We start from the raw sequence: 21,448 nt of genomic DNA, 5'->3' as shown, positions 1-21,448 counted from the left end.
GGCAGCGCCATGGCCCGAAAGCGCAGGGCATCGTCCCGGCCCGCCGCCGCCAAAAAGAGGCGCTCCGGGGGCCTGCCAAAGGACGAGGAGGAGGAGGACGAGGAGGAGGAGGAGGGTGAGTGCGGCAGGGAGGCCGTGGAGGGCCGGAGCTGCGCCACCGCCGCGGCTCGGGCCGCTCCAGGCCGCGGGGTCGGGGGACAGCGGTGCCGGCACGCCTCGGGAAGGACGGCACGCCGGCCTGGGGGGCTGTGGTTATCGGCTGTGTTATCAGCAGCTGGGTTATCGGCGGTGGGAGCAGTGCCGCACACCCCGGGCGTTAAACCCGTGTGTGACGCGGGCCCCGCACGCTGCCAAAGGCTGAGCAGCCCCTGGAGGGTTGTTTCATCTCGGCCGTGCTCTCCTGAGCAGCGTCATGCGGTAATAACTTGTTATGAGTGGCAGGCACGGTGTTTGGTTTTCCGCCCATTCCATCGGTAGGACTACAGGAATCTTTAGGTACTTCTTGTGAGTTACGTAAGTATTTCCCTCCAGCAAGTCTCACTGTTCAAATCCTGCCTGTTTGTAAATAAACAATGACATGCTCAGCATTGTGAGTGCTGACATTCTTCTGAAACTGCCTCTAATGAGTCCACGGAGATATTGTTTCAGATTGCCATGGAGATGAAACTCTGTCCTCTAACATTAATCTTCATTTCTTTTGTCACATGCAGATGATTTTGAAGAGAAAAAGCCCAGTATAAAAAAGACCTCAAAAGCTCCAGCTAGGAAAAAGGGAGAAGATTGTGATACTGAAGTTTCCAACTCAGCAAAAACTTCCAAACCTTCAAAACGAGAAGAGGCAAAATCACAAATAAAAGAAAGTAAAAAGAATGCTAAAAATAAAGATAATTCTATCAAAGAGGAAACATGCAGGTAAATTTATTTATCATCCAAGTCTATAGGCTTTTTTCTTTATCTTATTTCTTTCTGTGGTTTGATGGTCAAATACTCAATCTGTTGTTACTGATGCAGAGATCATGCTTGATTTATTTCCCTATTTTTAGTCTTTGATAAACAAGCACCTACGTTTCCTGATGCTACCACTGTTTTGATGATTTTAACAGTGACTCACTGAAGCATCCTCAGAAGAAGATGAAATTAAAGACAGAATCTCCTGTTAAAAAAGAGATGGATGAAGACAATACTGACAACGATGATGATGATGATGAAAGTGAAGATGAATGGGAGGATGTGGAAGGTAACAATTGCATATTTTTTCATGTTAAGCGCTTTTTAAGAGCTTGTATATCACAATGATTCTTCAACAGCAGGTGACTAGCATCCCACAGTTATTTGAAATAACTTAGCACACACGGTGTTATGGAAGATCCAGGAGATCAGTCCTCCCTGGGAATCTATTCCATGTTTACTTATAATTTAGTATTTTATTTTTACAGAACTTCAGGAACCCGCTACAGATAAGTTAGAAGAAACTACTGTTCTTCCATCAGTGGGGCTGCCAAGCAATCCTGTCGAGATAGAGATTGAAACCCCAGAGCAGGTGAAGAAAAGAGAGAGGAGGTAAGAACAAGGAGGTTGTGGAGGGCTGCTAAAGGCTGAAGCTAAAAATACCCTAAGTCTTGACTGTCACTGACTTGTTGTGTTCAGGATGAAAATCCCCACTTGGTGCAGACTGCTGAGTTGGAATGATGCAGGGTTGTGGGATGAAGTTTACACACTGACAGTTCTACCAAAAATCTTCAGTGGAAGTTGGCAGGAATGGAGGAGGCTTTTCAGCTTCCTTGAAAATCAAGTGTGTAACTTCACTGTGTTTTACTGTCTCCATTTCCAGTGAAGGGACAGCAGGCGGTCCCTGCAAGGAGAGCTGTGAGAGAATGACACTGTGTTACTGCAAAACCTTAACAGCCTGTTCACATAGCCAGTCACTAAACCTTTCCTTCACTGTGCACAGAAGATTCTCTGGGATGGATTCTCTTTGTGAACTGACCCAGTTCAGGAATCCAGAAAGGCACGTCCACAGAAATCCCACAACATCCCTTTCTTTTGTAATCTTTTGCAGAGAAAAAAGAAAAGCCGAGTTTGAGATGTACCTTCGGAGAATGATGAAACGTTTCAGCAAGGAGGTTCGTGAGGACACACATAAGGTATTTGTCACAGAGAGCCATGGCAGAGAAGAAATTGAGCATAAAGGTGTCTGAAGTGATTTGTAATCAAAAGAAACTAATTTTTTAAAAACAGTTAGGCTAGAAGTGACAAAATAAAGAGGCTTGTTAAGGTTCCTCCTAAACTGTGAACTGGAAACACCAGTGCCTGTGTTAGTAAAATTCTAGCTCAAAGCATATGTGAGTAGGATGTATATTTCTCTATAGAGGGCTATCATCTCATTCTGTTGGGATTAAACTGCCAGTCATGTAGAGCAAGAGACACTTGCAAAGACTTCAGTGCTTTGCTGTCTTCTGAAGGCAGCACTATGAGTCTTGGGAGGCTTCATTGCCACCTCTCTCTGTTAAAAGGAACAGTGAAGTATTCCTTGTCTTTACCATGGGCAGTAGTTCCAATAAGGACTCACTTTCAAACTCTTCTCTCTCAGGTTCACTTGCTGTGTTTATTAGCAAATGGTTTCTACAGGAACAGGATCTGCAGCCAGCCAGATCTCCTCGCCATCGGTCTGTCCATCGTCCCCACCCGCTTCACCCAAGTGCCCGCAGGCCAAGTGGGCCTTGTCTACCTTTCCAACCTGGTGAAATGGTAAAACTCTCTTCTGATGGTGCTGTCACATAAAATGTAGAGTGAGGGTTCAGGGAGAGGGGTAACTGTAACTAGCAATTTTCTGTGGGTGTTTAAAATTTTATATACAAGGGTGAGAGGGGCTGTCCTTTTTAGAGAAGGAGAGAGTGAACTCAGAAGTTTAAGAATACAGCCACAAACACTGGATAATAAGCAGGTGTCTTGTATTTCAGGTTTGTTGGAACCTTCACTGTCAATGATGAGCTTTCCACTGAAAAAGGAGAGCCCCTTCAGTCAACACTGGAGAGGAGGTTTGCCATCTACGCTGCACAGGATGATGAGGAGCTTGTTCATGTAAGAGACTAGGAAGTGCAGGGTTGGTTGGTGAGTTTGGATGTGTCAGGTCATACACAAAGTGGTGGAAAGGGTGGATTTGAAGAAGGCAGATCGGTGACTTAAGTGATTCTGTAGCTTTTTATTTTCTTGCATTTTTATCTCAAGACCTCCTATGATTAAATTACTTAATTTAAACTGTTTTGCAGATATTTTTAATTATTCTGAGAGCTTTACAGCTGCTGTGTCGCCTCGTGCTGTCTTTTCAGCCTATCCCTCTCAAGGAGACAAGACCAAAGGTAGTTTTTGTTGTTTGTGTAGAATAAGGAATAGGTCACTGATTTAGTAGGATTAAAAAAACTTTCTGGCTATTACAGCTTGCAGTGAATTGCTTACTGCATGAACCAGGGTTCTGTCTACATTGCAGAAAATGCACACCCTTAATTTTTTTCTTGAAAAAAGCTACTCATTTCTATATTTCAACAAAGATTACTTAATATTTCCATGGGTTTACATTTCTTTAAAACTTAGATGGCAACTCTTGCTGCATGAGTACACCTCTCTTCAGCCAGTTGCCTGAAGTTTCCAGGTGAATTGACTGCCAACCTTTGGTCTGCATGAACCTTGGGCTGATTTCAGTCTTTTTCTTTACCACGTTCTTAGTTGTGGTGGTAAAAGTGACCTGGCCTGTTTCCCTGCAGGGAAAGAGCTCATCCAAGAGGCTGCCTCACAGCAGCACCTCTGAGGGACAGGAGAGGTCTGCCACAACACCCAAAGCTGTGACAAAAACATGCCCCTGCAAAAAAGCCAAGCAGGATGAGAAATCTTCAGAGAGCAAAGAAGACAACAAGGAGCCAAAGAAACCCAAAACTGACCAGACCAAAAGGACACACAAGTCAAAGCTGACTAAAGGTAGCCAGGAACAGAAGGAATCAAACAATGAGACCAGTTCAGCAGAAAAAGATGTGCCAGTCAGGCCCAAGAATGACCGCCGGAGACGAGTGGCCTCCAAAGTGTGTTACAAGGAAGAGAGTGGAAGTGATGAGGGCAGTGCTTCGGACTTTGAGGTTTCAGAGGAGGAGAGTGATCTCTCTGATGAGGATTTTGAAACTGTCCCTAGGAGGCGGAGAAGCTCCCAGGCCTCTCAGAATTCAAAGCTGACAACTATAAAGAGCTCAAAAACTGAGACTTCAGAAACAAGGCAAGCAAAAAATTTGCATGGAGCTGAGACTAAGCCAGCAAAAAGTACAACTCCAGCCTTGCCTCAAGCACAGAGGAAGAGAAACAAAATCATTTCTAGTGATGAGGATGATGGACAGCAGGAGGTGAGGAAAGCAATGGGCACAGATGTGTGGCTGGAAGTTTTCCTTGAGCCTGAGGACAAGTGGGTTTGTGTAGACTGTGTTCATGGCAATGTGGGCCAGCCCCAGCTGTGCTTCGCACATGCCACAAAGCCGCTTTTCTACGTTGTGGGGTTTGACAACGATGGGAGTGTCAGGGATGTGACACAGAGATATGATCCAGTGTGGATGACCTCAACAAGGAAGAGCCGCGTGGACCCGGAGTGGTGGGAAGAGACACTGCAGCCATATGAAAGTCCCTATGTGGAGAGAGACAAGAAGGAAGAAAATGAGGTAAATCACAGTAGGTTGTTCAGGACATGTAGTGCCAGAAGTCCAGTCCCTGGATTCTCATTCATTTGGAAAAATGAAAAGCATTTGGAAATCTCTTTCCGTGAGGAAGGAGGTTTGTGTTTGAACTTGAAATGTTGAGATTGAACATAAAGAGAAATTGAAATAATATGAAATGATGGAGGTTGTTCAGACAAGTTTGCATAGCAGAAGTACTGCAGAGCTTGTGCTGGAAACTAGTGAGGTTTGTGTAGTGTTTAGCATTACTCTTCTTGCAGAGAGTTTTTAAAATACATAGGTCAGGGTACACATCTAAGTACTTATTTGCAGCAAGAGTGTTTTGGTCTGTTGGCTCATCTGCTAAGTTTCTGGTGGTTTTTTCTTGGGTTCATATTATAGTCATTCTTATTTTCTTACAAAGGGTAGTGAAAAAGTTGTGAAATTACTCTTTTCTGTATAATTCTTACAGTTTCAAGTGAAGCTTCAAGATCAACCTCTACCAACAGCAATTGGAGAGTACAAAAACCACCCTCTCTATGCACTGAAGAGGCACCTCTTGAAATACCAAGCCATCTATCCCGAGTCAGCTGCTATCTTGGGGTACTGCAGGGGAGAGGCTGTGTACTCCAGGTGAGTTGTGCACCTATTGTCACCTGCATCTGTGATCTTTGTAACAAACTGGAGAGCTAATTTGCATGATGGTATCAGCAGTAGTCTCAGGCCACATGCATAAACAGGTGAGGCATTTAGCTGCTCTGACAGCATTTGTGTATCACTAAGATACAGCTTTTTTTATTATTCCTAATATGATAAGTTTATTGTGGATCTGTAATGGATGACTTGAAAACTCTTACATTTGCTTCTTTCTGGCCTTTTCAGAGACTGCATACACACTCTGCACTCCAGGGACACTTGGCTGAAGCAAGCTCGAGTGGTGAGGGTTGGAGAAGTGCCTTACAAGGTAAGAGAGTTCGACTTCTTCCTGTGCAATCCATCTGTCCTCTAAAGCTCAAGCTCAGTTCTGTTTTGGTTTTTGTCTTCTGCCTTGTTGGCAGATGTAGATTTCACACTTGCTTGCATGGTTTGTGGTAGCTGTACTGTCCACCTGCTGTGCCTATAGTTGCTACATCCTGCCCAAAGCCCAGCTTTGTTTTTTTCCCACCCCAAGGGTATCTGGCAGAACTGCTCCCTTTTTGCCTTCTCCAGAGGCATCCCAGTGTTTTATATGCACCACTGGATCTCTGCCTGTTGCATACAGGTGCCATGGGTTGTCATTTATACGCAATGGATATTGAAGCTAGGAAGTTGCATTTCTGCTCTCCCAGAACCTTCTCCTTTGATGTCCTAGGAAAACCTGAAACCACTGTCACCTTCTTGTGATGTTGCAGGCCTGGTTGTTGTATTTGCAGATGGTAAGAGGATTTTCCAACCGGGCGAGGAAGGCACGCCTGGCAGAGCCGGCAAACCAGGACCGGGAGGACCTGGCGCTGTTTGGCCGCTGGCAGACAGAGGAGTATCAGCCTCCCATAGCAGTGGATGGAAAGGTAGCTGGGAAGGCAGAGGGCTGGTGCTAAAGGAAGGGGTTTGTGTGGAGCTCTGGGCTTTGTTTTTCCAGAAGTTGTATGTTTTAGATGTGAAATCAGCCAGTAATATATGGATTCAGCATAAAGAGTTCAGAGGTAAATGTTCACAGGAGGAAATCGTCAAAACTTTACTGAGCCTTTCTTTCACAAGTACTCACAAGGTAGTGAGTGCAGACTGCTAAAGTCAACATTTTGTTGATCTGATCTTCCTAGCCCTGTTTTGCCTTGCTAATTCTCTGCATTACAGCCTAAGTAACAAAGCTTGGGCAGAGGACATAGGATAACCATGCAGCTAAAATCCAGGCTTTTACCTTGTCATGTGAATATTAATTGAATACTGGAGTGGAATATAGCAGGTCAGGAGGTGAGAGTCCCTGAGTTGCAGCAGGTATTTTCACCTCTCTCCAGAAAGCAGGATTATCACTATGTCTTTTTAATCTTGCCATAACAGGTCCCTCGGAATGAATATGGAAATGTTTATCTCTTCTTGCCATCCATGTTACCTGTTGGCTGTGTGCAGCTGAAACTGCCGAACCTGAACAGGGTGGCACGGAAGTTGAACATTGACTGTGCTCAAGCCATCACTGGATTTGATTTTCATGGCGGCTACTCACACCCAGTGTATGTAAAAGCTGCTTGTTGCACCTGTCAGATGTTGATATCCTGCAGAATTTGTGTATCTTGTGTTAAGGGGAGCATGTGACCAGCTGTACACTTTGATCCTTTGAGACAGACAGTAGCTTTTGGGCTGGCTCAGCAGGCATTTGCTCCCTTTCTTTTGCCTTATAGCTGACAGAGGATTGTGTTCTCCTTCCTAGTACTGATGGGTATGTGGTGTGTGAGGAGTATAAAGAGGTCCTTGTTGCTGCCTGGGAGAATGAACAAGCAGAAATAGAAAAGAAGGAGAAGGAGGTGAGAATTATTTTTGCAGCTTTCTTATTGTTATATTTACAAAGTAAATTCCATTGAAACTGGGCAGTCAAACAGGGTGGGCTATGTAAGCAACAAGCACGAGGCATTTTTGATGACAGTTTAAAAATCTTAAAGCTTTCCTTTTCTATGTGCATAAATCCATTGAAACTCACAGTAGTAAATCTTTCTCTTTCCCGTAACAATCCCCAACAGAAGCGTGAGAAAAGAGCTCTAGGGAATTGGAAGCTACTGACAAAAGGACTTCTCATCAGAGAGAGACTGAAGCAACGCTACTCCATCAAGGTATCCTGCATTTCTATCAGTCATTTCTTTTTCTGGAGGTTGTTTTAACTGTAGAACAAAATTTCCAGACTGTAGTTGGTCTAAAGTCTTCAGCTAGTCAAAAAAGCTATGCCAGAAGTTCAGTGTGGTCATGTTCATCAAAGATTTGTTACTTTTTAACAAGAAATGAATGCTTTTAATTTTTTTACTAATTTCTGTTTTGTCATACCCTTTCCTAGATTTATTCCTCTAAGCCAAGCATGTAGCTAACAGGATGACAGTGGGGCACTTTTTCTTTTAGTTAGACATTTTAGTTCTTAATTTTTTCTGTAAGGAGAAAGACGAAAAGCCTGATCTTTTTAAAACAGGTCAGTTTTCTTCTTCTATTGTCAAAAATGCTTGTGTTGCAAGAATGGTGTTGAGAAACAGAAGCACTTTGGGTGGGAAGCCCAAACCAGAGCAACCAACTTCTGTAAGGCCACTCATTGTCACTGTGACCAAAGAAAAGCCCTTGTAGAAAGGGGCAGTTACAAGTGATTCTTAGAGTGACTTTCTGATTTTCACACCTGTTTTTTCCAGACGGAGCCATCAGCACCTGAGACAGAGAAAGGAGGGGGATTCTCTTCTGATGAAGAAGGAGCTCTGAGCTCAGAGAGCACAGTGGGGAACACAGCCATTTATTGGCCCCAGAATCGCCAGCTAGAGAAACAAGAAGAGATTGCAGCCAAAACGAGCAAGCGAGAAAAGAGGGGAGAAGCAGCTCAGCTGTTCCCTTTTGAGAAATTGTGATGACATGCTTTTCTCTGGTGTTTTCAGATGCAGGAAACATAGTCATGATAGAAGTATCCTTTACCAGTTAGGGCCTTAGGGTCTTCCTCTGCACTTGTGTTTCTGAGCTGTCAGGGACCAACTTAATTCAGTATCTAGTTTCCTTTGAGATCACAGGTATCACTTCATTATCAGATTTTTCCTTTTGTCCTTGGACTTGGGAGAAGAGCTGCACCTTCCAAGATCACTTTGCTTTGTTGGGGTTTTTGCTCTCTTTTGTATCACTCAGCACTAATAGTTCACTTTCCTGAGGCACTCCTGTCATCAGCAGTCTCTTTTCCTATTTTTCTCATTTTCATTTTTCCCTGCTTGCTCAGAACTAAAGCATCCAGCTGCTTTTTATCTGTCTGCAGAGAGGTGGCCAAAGGAATGCTGATGCCTGCTTTGATCCATAGCTTACCCAAATCAGTGGTGAGGTAGAGTTCTGACCTTTCTGTCTCAAGGGGTAAATACTTCCTTTAAGGTTTAAAAAAAAACCCCAAAATCAGAATATGGACAAATTAGTATTTTCTAAAGAATACTTGCATTCTGTGATGCAAGTTTGGCTTTTCAGCCTCTCATCTTCCTTTACTCTCAGAAATCTTGTGCTGTGGAAGGGAGAAACCCTGTCCTTGTTACAAACTTAGGGTTCAATATGCCTTCTTAAGCAATTTGAATATATATGAATATATACATATTTGCTTCTGTTGCTTATCAAGATCTCATTCTGGAGCAAAACACGTAAAACTGGCTAAATGTCACTGATGGAACAAAATTCACTAGAACCACAGAATTCTTGTTATCCAGTACCATAGCATTAAAAAACTGTTGAGAGAGGAATATTAAAGCTACATAAGCTGTTGTTGCACTTTTGTAGTAGAAATACTGATCTATCTTTGGCAGTATGTATCTAAAGTCCACTGTCAGTCTCTTCAGAAATGGAGGGGAAAACAATTTAGTCATTGCCAGACCTTGTCACAGAGACTGAAATGTAAGAAAATGGCTTTCATTTAACTATGTTCAGAAAAAATCTATTTTTGTACTGTATTTGTAGATCAAATAAAGTTTGAAAAAAAAAAAAAGAGTATGTTGTCTGTTTTCAGAATGCACAGGTCCTTAAAATACAAGGGGCTGTAGCAGTCAGGTTGAGCCATCATGTTTTTCAAATGATCTTAGAGATGCAAGGAAGTGACTGACTTCTTTGGTCAGTAATGGGGAGTAAACCCATGGCAGGCTGGCACCAGTATACAGACCAGAGAGCAGCTTCCCAAACCAGAAATATCTGCAGGACAAACAAAACCCAACAATATGAAATTAGTTCTTGTGGAAACTACAAACCACCTGGACATTACACTATTCCTGGATATAAAGCATGCAATACTTGAATTTAATAAAAAAGCCTACAGACCAACTTTTTGAAAACGGTTGTTTATTAAATAGACAAAAGCTGAGCACTTCTGTAGAAAATTGTCACTTCATTTCCAATAAGTAATGCTGGTTAGTGTTCTGCATCATGGGCAAAACAGCAGCAGCTCAAACCCAGCTTCTCTCCCCCGTGGAGCACAATTCCTGACTGCTGGAGCACGAGCAGGTGTTGCTGAGCAGCAGGAAGGCTGTGCAGCCACATACCACTGCCATGTACCAGTGCATGCACAAGGCCAGCTGCTGTTCCCACCTTTTCACTCACTGCTCCCGCTTTCAGGACAGAGCTGTGAGACCAAACTGACTATGCAAATACCAAAAGAATGAAAATAATTAGGACTAATAAAGTAATTACAAATTCTCAAAACATTTATGATTTCTAACTCTGATTTCTATTTCAGTATCATTTCTAGCAAACATTTGCTTCTATGTATGTTCAAGTTCCTTTGGTACAGAGAACAGTCCTCTGATGGCCATAAATAGATTTCATAATAGAAAACATTATTTTTGTACTGAACTGTATATACTTAAAAAAACCCCAAAACAGTAGTGCAGGGGGCCCATCTGGAAGCCAGACTCTAGCTTGGTCAAGAGACTTAGGTGTCTCTAACCTCAAGTACTGGTTACAGCAGATAAACACGAGCCATCACAACACTACAAGGCATTCTTCTAACAAGATACAAAACTACCAATTTAGGGTACTAAAATCTATGAAAACGAATCAGGCAAAAATGTTTCCATTACTTAATGTCATGGAGTATGTTCATTGTCCTTACTAAGTGAAATTAAATAAAGGAACAGTATACACAGCAAAAAAACCAACTATTTTAGTCTACACATTCAGTTATAAAAGTCAATGTTGTTTCAAGGCAGTAGGTTTTTTATTTACAGGTGAATGACTTGTGAGTATCCCTTTAAGTGCAAGTTGAAGTGAAATTTTCAAAACTATTCTAATATACTCCAGGCTATCATTTTGGATGCTTAACCAAGAACCAAGTTTGGACACTTTTAAAACCCGGGGGAAATCAATGTGTCCTGATAAATCTGCCCAACCTCAGAGCACTGCTAACCTGGACACTCATTGCATCAATGACTTTGAAAATCCTCAGTCCAAAAGCAGACAGTTTACAGGAGTATTCTGTGGGATTCACCTAAGCTATGTTTTCCCTTTGAACACATGCACTGCCAAATACATCAGCCAAAGGAGTGTTCCTGACTGTGCAGACAGGAAAAGGCAGCAGAGGGAGGGTTTGTCAGAGGCAGGCAGGCACACGTATTTCCTAAGGACATCTAACCAGAGTCCATGGGATGCAGCTGGCACTTTCTCCAAAACACACAAGGTGCCCCACCCAGCAAGCACTTGCCAGTTCTCACATCAGGGGGAATTACTAAGCAGTAAGAGGTACAAATCTGCTTGTTCACTAACTTACCACTAATACACACACCTAAAATGCTTTTTTCCCCAAAGCTGGTGTCACTGACTTCCCACAAACAGCATCCTATAGCCCTATGGATAAAGTGTACCAATAATCACATTCAAGCCCCCTCCCCAGCTTTCAGTGCTCGCTGCTGAGCTGTGATTTGCTGTAAGCTTGCTGCAGGAACCGGGCAGAAATGCACTTGGGAAGGTTCTAACCAGGATTCGGCTCAGGACCTGACCACCTCCTTGTCACTGCTGCTTCTTGGGCAGAACACGGGATCTGGCCACCAGGATGGGGACAGTGGAGAGCAGCGCGAGGAGCAGGGCCCAGAGCGGGCGGTAGAAGAGCCAGCCCACGGAGATGGTCAGCAGGGACAGCGAGCTGGCCACGCACACGGCAAACGCCTTCAAGCCAACGTTAACCAGGTCCCTCACAACAGGAAACCAGTCCACTGCAGAGAGAATTAAACATGGCATGAAGTAGTTGGCAGGATGACAGTTTAAGAAGAAGTCTGATTCGTGCCTAGAATCTGCACCCTAACAGCTGCAATCACAAGACAGACTCAAACTATTTGTCAAGAGCACTGGATTAGGCATTTCAGCAGAGCATCAAGACATTTGATCATTAAGCAACAGCTAAACATGTAAGGCAATGCTATCCTCATCTCTTCACATAGGAAGTAATCCAAAATGAAGTCTGAAGATTTGTCCAAGGTTTGAGAGGCAGAGGAGACAGACAACCCTGCAGCTATGGAACAAGTCTAGGGCAACTGATACAAGCTGCTAGCACAAGAATTCCTTTCTGGCAACAATAAATCTTGGAGCAGCATGTATACGGATAAATAAATCAGGAAAAAAAGGATTCACAACTACAAAGTGAACGGTATCTTTGATGTCTGAAGTTTATGCAAGTTTGAGGCATTGTCCTGTTTTTCTGTTTTTACTCCAGCATTTTCTATATTAAAAGAATAAACAAAACCTTTTTTGCTGTTTGTTTACAATACTGTAGAATAACCAGACACAAAAACATATTTCAATACTACTGCTGATTAGGACATGGTGGGGGGATCAGTTGTGTGTGGGTGCAGAAAGTATTTGTATTGCAGCACCTTGAGCTAGATTTGAAAGAACCAGCCCAACACATGCCTCAGCTTTTTATTTTGGGAAGCTCTGGGCTGGGATCTTCTGAGACTGGTAAAAGATATTTGTGTGGGGCTTTTGTAATGGTCACAAAGCAACCATTTGGTTTTGGGGTCCTGTTTACATGCCGTTGCCTACAGTGACTTTTCAGATCAAATCAAATCTGAGCTCAAATCAGATTTCTCCTGATCTCCAAATGAATTAACTCTCCAGAGGTTACGATCTTGTTCCTAGATCATTTTACCTGTCTGTGAAAAACTTACCTAACGTGTAAAAGATCCTGGTCATCAGGCTGATGCCCACAAACATTGAGAGCCAGCCAGCTGCACGGAGGGCCCAGGTCTTCATGGTGTTACTCTCATGCTCCTTCTGAAACACCTCCTGAAAGCAAACACCATCAGATGCAGCCTGTTTCTTGCTCTTTTTCAAGATCCTATTAATTCCAGTACAGTATGAGCCAATCAGAGCCAAGAGCATTTTAGGAGTAAAATTTCTCTTGCAGAAAATACATTGCAGCTCATTCTGCAGGGTCTGTGCAGTATGGCAGTACTCTGCAATAGACTGAACAGTGCAGCATGGGGGAAACTGGCACTTTTCATACCTAAAAAGCACCATTCAACACTACCCACAGGCAGAAAGCACCCAGGTTTTCCTGCATTTGGACACATTCAACACTACCGTGGAAAATAAGACACTAATAAGTAACTGTCATAAAGAAGGGTCTGACTTCACTCTGAAGGAAGAGAGAATAGGCAATATCCAACTGATGGCTGAGGGAAAGGTGTGTGAAAGAGAGCAAGCTGGATGCAGGGAAGAAAAGCTAAAAGGTATGTGTGCATTTCATCAGGCAAAGCAAAGCATCTCTGCAAGAATTCCGATTAAGATTTTTTTTTCAAAATGGGTTGTGTGACCCTCTGGCTCAACAAAATGTTCACATGAAAATGGCTGGGACGTTAGAAAGCAATAAATGGTAAGAAATGTGTAAGACTGATTGATTATTTGCACATACAAGTACTCAATGCATTATTTATTTGTAACCAGTTCATTTTCAATGAAACAAAATTCTGTCTAATGAAGATTTGGAGCTTACAGCAGAGGGTTGATTCTACTGCTACTCTTTCAAGTCAGAACAAAGCCTTTCTAACTGCTTTTGGGAGCACCTGCAAACTCTTGACATCTGCTTTTCTTTGCAGCAGGGCATGAAAAAATCATTAACGGAAACAAACCTACTAAAAGAAGTAAATGAATCACCAAATTGCTGGAGCATGCAGGATTTATTGAAGCATAATGCTCTGCCTGAAGGCTCTTTCTCAGTCAGAATAGTAATAAACATTTCAAACAAGCCTAAACTCCTGTTATTAGTAGCTGAAGAGAGAATAACTCTAATGGTTTATTTAATTAAACCCTGGTTTTTACTATTTTTGCATGTGACCTGTTCAAAAGCAAGTGCTTGCATGTTAAGTGGGAAACAACCAAGAAGTAAATAAAAACAAAATGAGAGGGCACAGAAACAATCTTTAAAGAAAACAGACAAAATGTGCAGAAACCTGGAAGCAAACACAGGCTACAAGCTGTTGTCCAAGAAAGAGAGAGAAATGCCAATGTTTATATGAGTATCTCCTCCTCCAGAGCAAGGTCTGAAGGAGAGCAAGAGCTTAGTCTTCTGCTGCTTCTGCACTACCACCTCAAGTTTTAACCCTTCACTAGAAGAGCATGGTATCCCACCTCCACAGAGAGGTCCCCAGGGTACAGAATCTCCAGAACATCTCCAGACTTGGTATGATATGGAACCAGCTGATCACCTCGCTGCCGAGCAATCACAGTCACCTTGGAAGAGAGGGAAAAATATTTACTGGTTTCTGAGTTGGGAACTGAGCTTACAAAATACAGAAACAGTTGAAGACTCACCTTATCAGCAGTGCCCAAATGGGGATCATCTCCACTCAGACCTGCATAGAAGAAAGAGACACGAAGGTCTCCTACCTACAAACAAGACAAGATTGGAAGTCAAGAAAGATTGTTTTACAAAGGGGAATCACAGGAAAGAAAACTCAGCACAGGAACATCCTTTATTTATCAACACTTTTTCTGAACATTTATGTCACACAAGAGATAGCCAGAATGATTTCCAAGCTGTCCTTTTTCCAGGGCTAGCTGGCTGCTGAAACATGAGAACTCAAATGCTGTTTTGTAATATCCCCTCTGATTAAGGTGCAGGAGCACATGATATGCTTTATTCATCCCTCATCATTCCATCTTTTGGCAAAACAGGGCAGGCAGCACAATGTTTCAACAAGCTGTTTGTACTCCTCAATACAGCAAGGCAGAGGTGGAACCCACCTCCCAGCATCATCCCTTTCCATTAAAAGCACAGCAGACTTGAGAAAACAGAGAATAAAGGAACAGACTGGAAGTTTTCTGCAAGAGAAGCACTCATTCTCTAGGGCTGCACTAAGGGAGTCATCCTGTGATGGTCTATATATTTTCTATACATTTAAGCAAAAATGAGACATGCCCCAATTCCTTTTTCCCACACAAGTAATCACTGCTTTAGTTTATCTTTGCCATCTTACTTCTGGACGCCTGGGGTTGTCGCTGTGATAGAAATAATCTTCTCTTCGGGTAACATCAGCATGGGGATCCTCCAGGTGTGACAAGCTTAACTGCTTGAAACCATCAATTTTATCCACGAGACCTAAGCAGAAGAAAGCATCAAGCTGAGGCCCTGTGTCTAACCTGGAATGGCCAATTTGCTGGCTGGCTTCCTGATTATCACCTGACATGACAGCTACTGTGAAAAGAACCAAAGTCCACAGCTTATGCAACAGCAGACACAAAGCCAGTACAAAACAACCCTTACCCTTGGAAAGAACAAAGCTGCCAACCTGGACGTTAGGAGAAACAACAGTGAAAGACTCCACAGCCATGGCACTAAGAAACAGAGAGAGTTCCCTGATTAGTCCCAGAATTATGATCAAAACTCTTGATTTGCAGTATATAGAACTTTATATAGAACAGAAAAGGTACCGTGGCTAACATCAGGAGAAACTCAGAGAGCTAAATGACTGCCATGATGTGAAAACAAATCCATCAAGAAACTGTCTAGACTGCATACTGTTGGAGCCATTAAAACAAGTTAAGGCATCACTCTCCAAGCTGCTCTAATTTCTTTATGCCTTCATTCTCCCAACTACCAAAAGAACAGCAGTTTCCATCTACTGTACTCTGTCATGAAATCAGTCATTTAGCTTTCATATTTGATCAGTTCCAGTGACAGAATTCAGAGGGACTGTGCCAGATGGCATCTCACCTTGGGTTTTTGTGTCCAATTTCTCGATCAAAGTTTCTGCTGTTCACGACTTCCGATTTCCACTCTGTATCTAAACAGAACGATAAGAAGGTTGAGTAAAGGACACTCAGATCTAGTTACTGAAGACACCTCTCAGTCATTAGTTCTAGGTTACACTTCTAGTAATACTGTCTACATCAATGTCTGTGATAGTCTGTACTGATACACAGATCCCTCCTCCTAGTATATTAATAGGGAATGGCAAGATTTAGGGTGAAAAAAGGTATTCTTGGGATAAAATTGTAACTCAACTTTGCTCAGCTTTGTTGCTGGCATCTTCCATGATCAGGCTTTGATTCCTGGCTCCACTCTTTGGGAATAAGCTGGTTTTATGATAACAAGGAACAGGGAGCAAAGGGAGACGAGTCTAGAGTGAACTTGAGCCCAGGAAAAGTTGAGTCCAAATGTGTTTTGCCAATACCCAAGTCAGTAATTAAATATTTATTTTAACTGACAATAAACTTTCCCTAAGGAGAGTCTCTTTTGCCCGTGATGGTAATTGGAAAGCCATCTCCCTATCCTTCTTTCAACCTCTCCTTCACTCCTGTTGTTCCCAATTGCTTCCCCAGTCCTGCAGAGTAATCAAGCAGCTGGGTGGGTCCATGGCTGGCATACACAGACATTTATGGAACAGAATCCATCAATCTTGAGAGGACAGCTGTTTTTTAGATAGCATTTCTTTTTGTTCCCTATCACTGTGAGCCTGCTTTTCATGGCTCACAAACACCAGCTTTGCCCCTTATGTACCTCCATGATACAGGGTCCCCATGGTCCACTCAGCTGAGTAGTTTTATATGACCACACCCAGAAACTGCTGCATGCCCACGTTACACATCCATGTGCTTTGATCAGAGGTAAATGAAGCACAGAGACCAATCTCCAAATACACAATGACTCAGAGTACTTTTCTGCCACTGGGTAAATCAGAATAACAAACTCAGTTGTGCTCCTGCCAAAAAAGCACTTGGCAAAAGCCACAGGGCACATCAGAACGTGCTGGTGGTTTTCACTGGCTGGTATCAACATCTGAACAGGTTCTCAACAGGCTCCCTTACAGGCCGGAGCTACCCTGCTTTCCCCTCTCTATTCTCTTCTGCTCACAGCTGACATATTCCCAATTACTGCATGTCTGAAGTGTAATCTCAGGTGTAGCTCGGAACATACTCCCATCTCTGGTCACTGAGGACCTTATGGGCCCTATTTCTGAAGTATCCTATCTCTGGATGTTCTTCTGAACTTTTAGGGGTTTCAGAACAAGTCTCAGATTTTCTGTGGCTCTTGCTTGCTGACAGCACATCTCCTTTCACCTCAGTTACCTCAGGAAAGAGAGGTTCTGTCCCTGTTTGTTTATGAAGGAGAATTTTTGCTTATTTCTTCACATTCCTTTCCTTTCTTTCCCAAGAAGAAAAAAAAATGGTTTTACAACCAAAATCAAAATACACACACACACAAAAGTCCAAAGTTACATACATAAAAGGAAAAGGACTTTCTGTTGATCAACTTACTGTATGAATACTTTGTCTCTTTCTTAATCTCACCATCCTCCTCATATTCCCTGCAGAGAAAAAGGGCTGGGATGAGAACCAAAACAGTGCACACACACCCCTGTTAAAGGCAGAATACACTTTGCCAATCAAATGCACAGACAGATCTTTGGCAACACAGACTTATCTTTATACATAACCTAACTCTTCTCTGGTCCTGAAGACCTGGTTCTCTCTACCTGTTCTGAAGACCGATTTTCTGTACCAGGAGAAAACTGTACACAAATGCTCAACAGCCACAACCTTTTTATTCCCATGTGTGAACAAGGAGGTGTCAACTAGATTGATGAGGAAAAAACCAGATTAAATACAGTGAGACAAGTTGGCCCAAATCAAGTCTCTAACAGATGTTGCACCATAAGCATGCTAAAACTGAGAAATTATTTTGCACAACTTCACTACCTATGACCTTTTTTTTATATGACATGAAAGACATTTGGAACATGAATTCTGTGCAGTCACACCTACATAATAGCTAAAAGCATTCATACTACCATCAGTGGAATTATTAGCAATAGCAGAAATATTTTCCCTACTTGGGTTGCAACTATTAGCAGAGCAGTTACCATATCCCAAGGAAATTAAAGTGATTCTCTAAAGGAAAAAAAACCCAAGAGCTCTAGAATTCTCTTGCTATGAAGAGGTTTTTTTATATTTGGTTTTTATTTTTCCCTTTGGTATAAGGAAAGAAGAAAGATTGTGATAGGATCCTGGTAACACAACAGACTCATAAACTACTTTTAAGGATTACTTCCACTTACTTGGAATCTTCATATTCAACCCACTGGTACATTTCCACATTACGCTTAAGTTTGACAGCTTGGATGGAGAGCCCATAGCTGGGGTCAAACAAAGGCTGTGCAAAAATTAAAGAAAATACAAGTCAGTCTAAATGCTGTACCTCCCAACCTCAAACACAGTACTTTTACTACTGAACCCATTTATATACCTCACTGTACAGCTAGCACTAACTTACACACAGGTGAACACAGTATAAACATTATGAAAGACAAAAAGGAATGTCTCTGGCAAATCTGACCTGAAGAATCATCATCAAAAGTTACTGTCATAGCGAAGAATGAAACAGAACTGCTGACTATGGGTTTACAGGTTTCAGTGTTTAAACCAGGAGAGTCTGTTTTGCTGGAAGGTGCTGTGTTACCTTCTGCAATGTGGGTTGACCATGGAAAATGTCACCAATACTGAAAAGTAAAAACTTGCAGAGCTCCTGTGCTGCAAGAGCCTGAAGACTTAACAATATCATGAACACACAACAGGTTCCCTACACAAATGGCAACTGAAATTATCCATGAAAGGCAGCTTGAGGGTAAACACAGCTAGAGCTGGCATTGGCTTGAAGAAGGGAGTGCAAGGCCATTCAGCATCTCCCTGATTCCAGGCTAAGAACCAGAGCTTGAGTGGTAGCTGCCAATGCATAGAGGAGGAGAAAAGCCACGCGTCTTTTCCTGGATATCAAACAAAACTTTGATTGGCAAAGACTTTTCCATCTCTCCAAGCTTGAAATACTCTCATCTTCAAGACCCTATTTTATTTACCTTAGACGTACTCAGAGCTCCAGCCAAGTGCACCAGTCTCCCCTCATTCTGCTGAGAAATACTGTGGATGCTGTCAAGAGGGACCACAAGAGAAAGCCCCTCATCGAGAGACTTGGCTGTCCTTAAAGCTCGTCCCTGCAATGAAGAAAACAGGAATCAAGTTGTGGAGAATCAACATCACAGCAGCATTTTGTGAACAAGATTAGCAGCATCACAAGAACTGACGACCACAAGGAATGCTTGTATATTCAGCCCAAGGCATATTGTAGAAACACACCTGTACTTCTCCATTCTCTGTCTGAGCCAGTTTGGGGCAGTACTTCTCATCCAGGCAGGAGGACCATTAATGTCGACTAAGCTTCTCAAACAGACCCAAATTCTTCCTACACAAGTCTAAACTTACTGCTCTGCACCTCTTACCTTGTTCATCATTCCTGAATAACTGCAAAAATGATACAAATTATGGTTCATTTTCCACACACCTATATTGACTCCTTGGCAGAAGTTTTCCCTGCCTTATCATCATAACCTGATGTGCTTTTTTCTGCAAAGTCATCAAAATTTGAATTAGTTATTTTTCCTCTTGTAGAGGTAGGAAAAGAAGTCTCTATGTGAAAATCTACAGAATTCTGATCTCCACTCCAAAATTGCCAAAACAAGTACATTTTCAATGGTAGGGTGTTAAGATCCCTGGCTTACTTTTTTTTTTTTTTAGCTAAAACCAAGAAATAATACTGAGAAAAACCAAATAAATAACTCCTCCAATTTTGCAACATGGGGTATAAATTTCTTTAAAGTAGTTATAACACCACTAGAAATGAGGACCTTTTGTTATCTGAAGAAAAAAGAGAGCTGGCTCATGCAACCCTATTACCACAGGCTGTTTCATCAGCAGTTTACAAGCTTTGGATTTTATTTCTCATCAAACACTGCTACTGTCTCTACTATACCTAGTTCCAGGGAAATACTAACTGTGGCCTGTGATTTCACTTTTCTCTTATATCCCAAGCATAAGCACCAGGTCCCCAGACAAAATTTCTTCTCATGGATCAAGTAATAATGCTGTGTACAAACACTGACAGTATTGCACTTACTTCATTGGTAAAAAGAAGGTAGAAAGCCAGAAGAAATGTCACAAGTCCAATCAACATGCCTCCAGAAGTCTCACTGAGCCGCTCCAGGAACCCTGGTTTGGGCTCACTTGTGATTTTAACATGCTCTTTTCTGCTGCCTGTGTCAGAGAACTGTTGAAAATAAACCAAAAGTGCAATATTGGTGTGAAAGGGGAAAGCATTCAGTTTCAAAACATGTCTTCTAGCTTTGTTAGCACTGCTGCCCTACAAAGCAGAACCTCTTACCTTGGACCAAAGCTTTCCCACACTTATTAAATGCCTTACCACACTTTTGATACCAGAAACACATTCCATAAATAAAACTCCAGCCTGGTAGAAAAAAAAAAACAATTTCTATTATAGTGGTGCTACATGTTCAAGCTTTCTTCGGTCTGCCTCCAGCTTCTGTATTTGGAGTCCACACCCTGCATTCAGGCCATGACAAATTGAGTAATAGCCCTGAATTCCTGACCAGCTAAAACACTGCTATAAATAACAAATTATGATTCACCTCACCAGTAAAAAGTGTGCCTGTACACTCTAACATAATTATATCCAGGTTAACAATAACTCAAAACAAGGTACAGGACTAACATGAGAGCCCAGGGGTTTATCTGTGTGTACGCAGAGAGGAGTTGTGGGGAGTTACCAAATCCAACTTCAGCACACGCACACAGCCAAAGCAGGGCATGGCACTTCTCTGTGTACGGAAAATCACACTACGAAAAGCCAGCGTCCATAAAGGAGACAGAGAACTCCTGTAACTTTATTCGAATAAAGGCAGAGAGTCCACCGGGGCACACACCCTCGGGGTTTTCTCTCTCGAGGTTTCGGAGGGCGCAGCCTCCTTTCATCCTAAACTCCCGGCCGCACGCTGCCCTCTTCCTTTCCCCATCGGCTACTCGGAAGGTAGATAAAGCCTTCCCGAACCGCCTTCCACATATCCCCCCCTTGAACCTACTGTTTTACCCCAAAGTTCAGAAGTTCAGGCTTGTGGAGACCCACTTTCTGTTTCACGAGTCAGGCCGTCTGGGCTCTGTAACAAACCTGCTGCCCAAAGTTCAGAAACTCAGGCTTGTGCAGACTCCCTTTTTCCGTGTCAGGAGCCAAGCCCTCTCAGCTCGGCAACCGACCTGCTGATTAAAGTCAGTAGAGACATGAAGACCCATTTCAAAGACATTAAGACCCATGCCTTCACCCATCGAATTATTTGTAAAGACATTAGCATACATCTTCCCTCTCATCTATCTCATCTGGAGACGCCTGGCGGGCTGCGACCGGCACAGGGCCGTGGCCGTGGCCGCAGCCCTGGTACCACGGGGGCGAGCGGGCCAAGCCGGGCACACACCACACGGGGCGAGGAGCAGCAGCGGGGCCGCAGCGAGCAGCACTTACGTTCCTCGACATCCTGAGCCTCTCGTTCCCCCCGGGAACCACAACTCAAGGGCCGCCAGAGCCGCGCACCGCCAGCCGCGCCCTCATCCGCCTCAGGGCTCCCCCGCCCCCGAGCCGCTCCCCTCCCGCAGCGGCGCAAGCCGGGACGCGTAGTTCCCGCCGCGGCAGGGAAGCCCTTCCTTCCTTCCTCCTTCCCTTCCCGCCTCCCTCTCTCTCCGCCCTGCGGCCGGGCGCG

At 43.1% G+C, this 21,448-nt stretch overlaps 2 protein-coding genes across 2 annotated transcripts; one reads left to right on the top strand and one right to left on the bottom strand.

Annotated features, from left to right (window-relative positions):
* XPC (XPC complex subunit, DNA damage recognition and repair factor) lies at positions 1 to 9,357 on the top strand. Its single transcript, XM_068201979.1, has 16 exons — positions 1 to 115; positions 711 to 912; positions 1,104 to 1,237; positions 1,437 to 1,560; positions 2,060 to 2,144; positions 2,591 to 2,748; positions 2,961 to 3,081; positions 3,270 to 3,359; positions 3,762 to 4,694; positions 5,161 to 5,321; positions 5,571 to 5,652; positions 6,101 to 6,235; positions 6,726 to 6,895; positions 7,093 to 7,186; positions 7,400 to 7,489; positions 8,048 to 9,357. The coding sequence occupies exons 1-16, from the start codon at positions 10 to 12 to the stop codon at positions 8,255 to 8,257; spliced, it is 2,895 nt and encodes a 964-aa protein (XP_068058080.1). The 5' UTR covers positions 1 to 9; the 3' UTR covers positions 8,258 to 9,357.
* TMEM43 (transmembrane protein 43) lies at positions 8,522 to 21,372 on the bottom strand. The gene is made up of 12 exons (XM_068202004.1): positions 21,214 to 21,372; positions 19,801 to 19,950; positions 18,707 to 18,841; positions 17,912 to 18,006; positions 17,112 to 17,161; positions 15,568 to 15,637; positions 15,118 to 15,188; positions 14,831 to 14,952; positions 14,166 to 14,240; positions 13,983 to 14,084; positions 12,521 to 12,638; positions 8,522 to 11,569 (listed from the first exon to the last, which is right to left on the bottom strand). The coding sequence occupies exons 1-12, from the start codon at positions 21,223 to 21,225 to the stop codon at positions 11,367 to 11,369; spliced, it is 1,203 nt and encodes a 400-aa protein (XP_068058105.1). The 5' UTR covers positions 21,226 to 21,372; the 3' UTR covers positions 8,522 to 11,366.
* Between the last annotated feature and the right edge of the window lie 76 nt (positions 21,373 to 21,448).

The sequence above is a fragment of the Anomalospiza imberbis genome, chromosome 11, assembly GCF_031753505.1.
Source record: "Anomalospiza imberbis isolate Cuckoo-Finch-1a 21T00152 chromosome 11, ASM3175350v1, whole genome shotgun sequence".
NCBI lineage: Eukaryota > Metazoa > Chordata > Aves > Passeriformes > Viduidae > Anomalospiza > Anomalospiza imberbis.
Note: the sequence above shows the minus strand (reverse complement) of the source record. Positions and strands in the feature narration are given on the sequence as shown.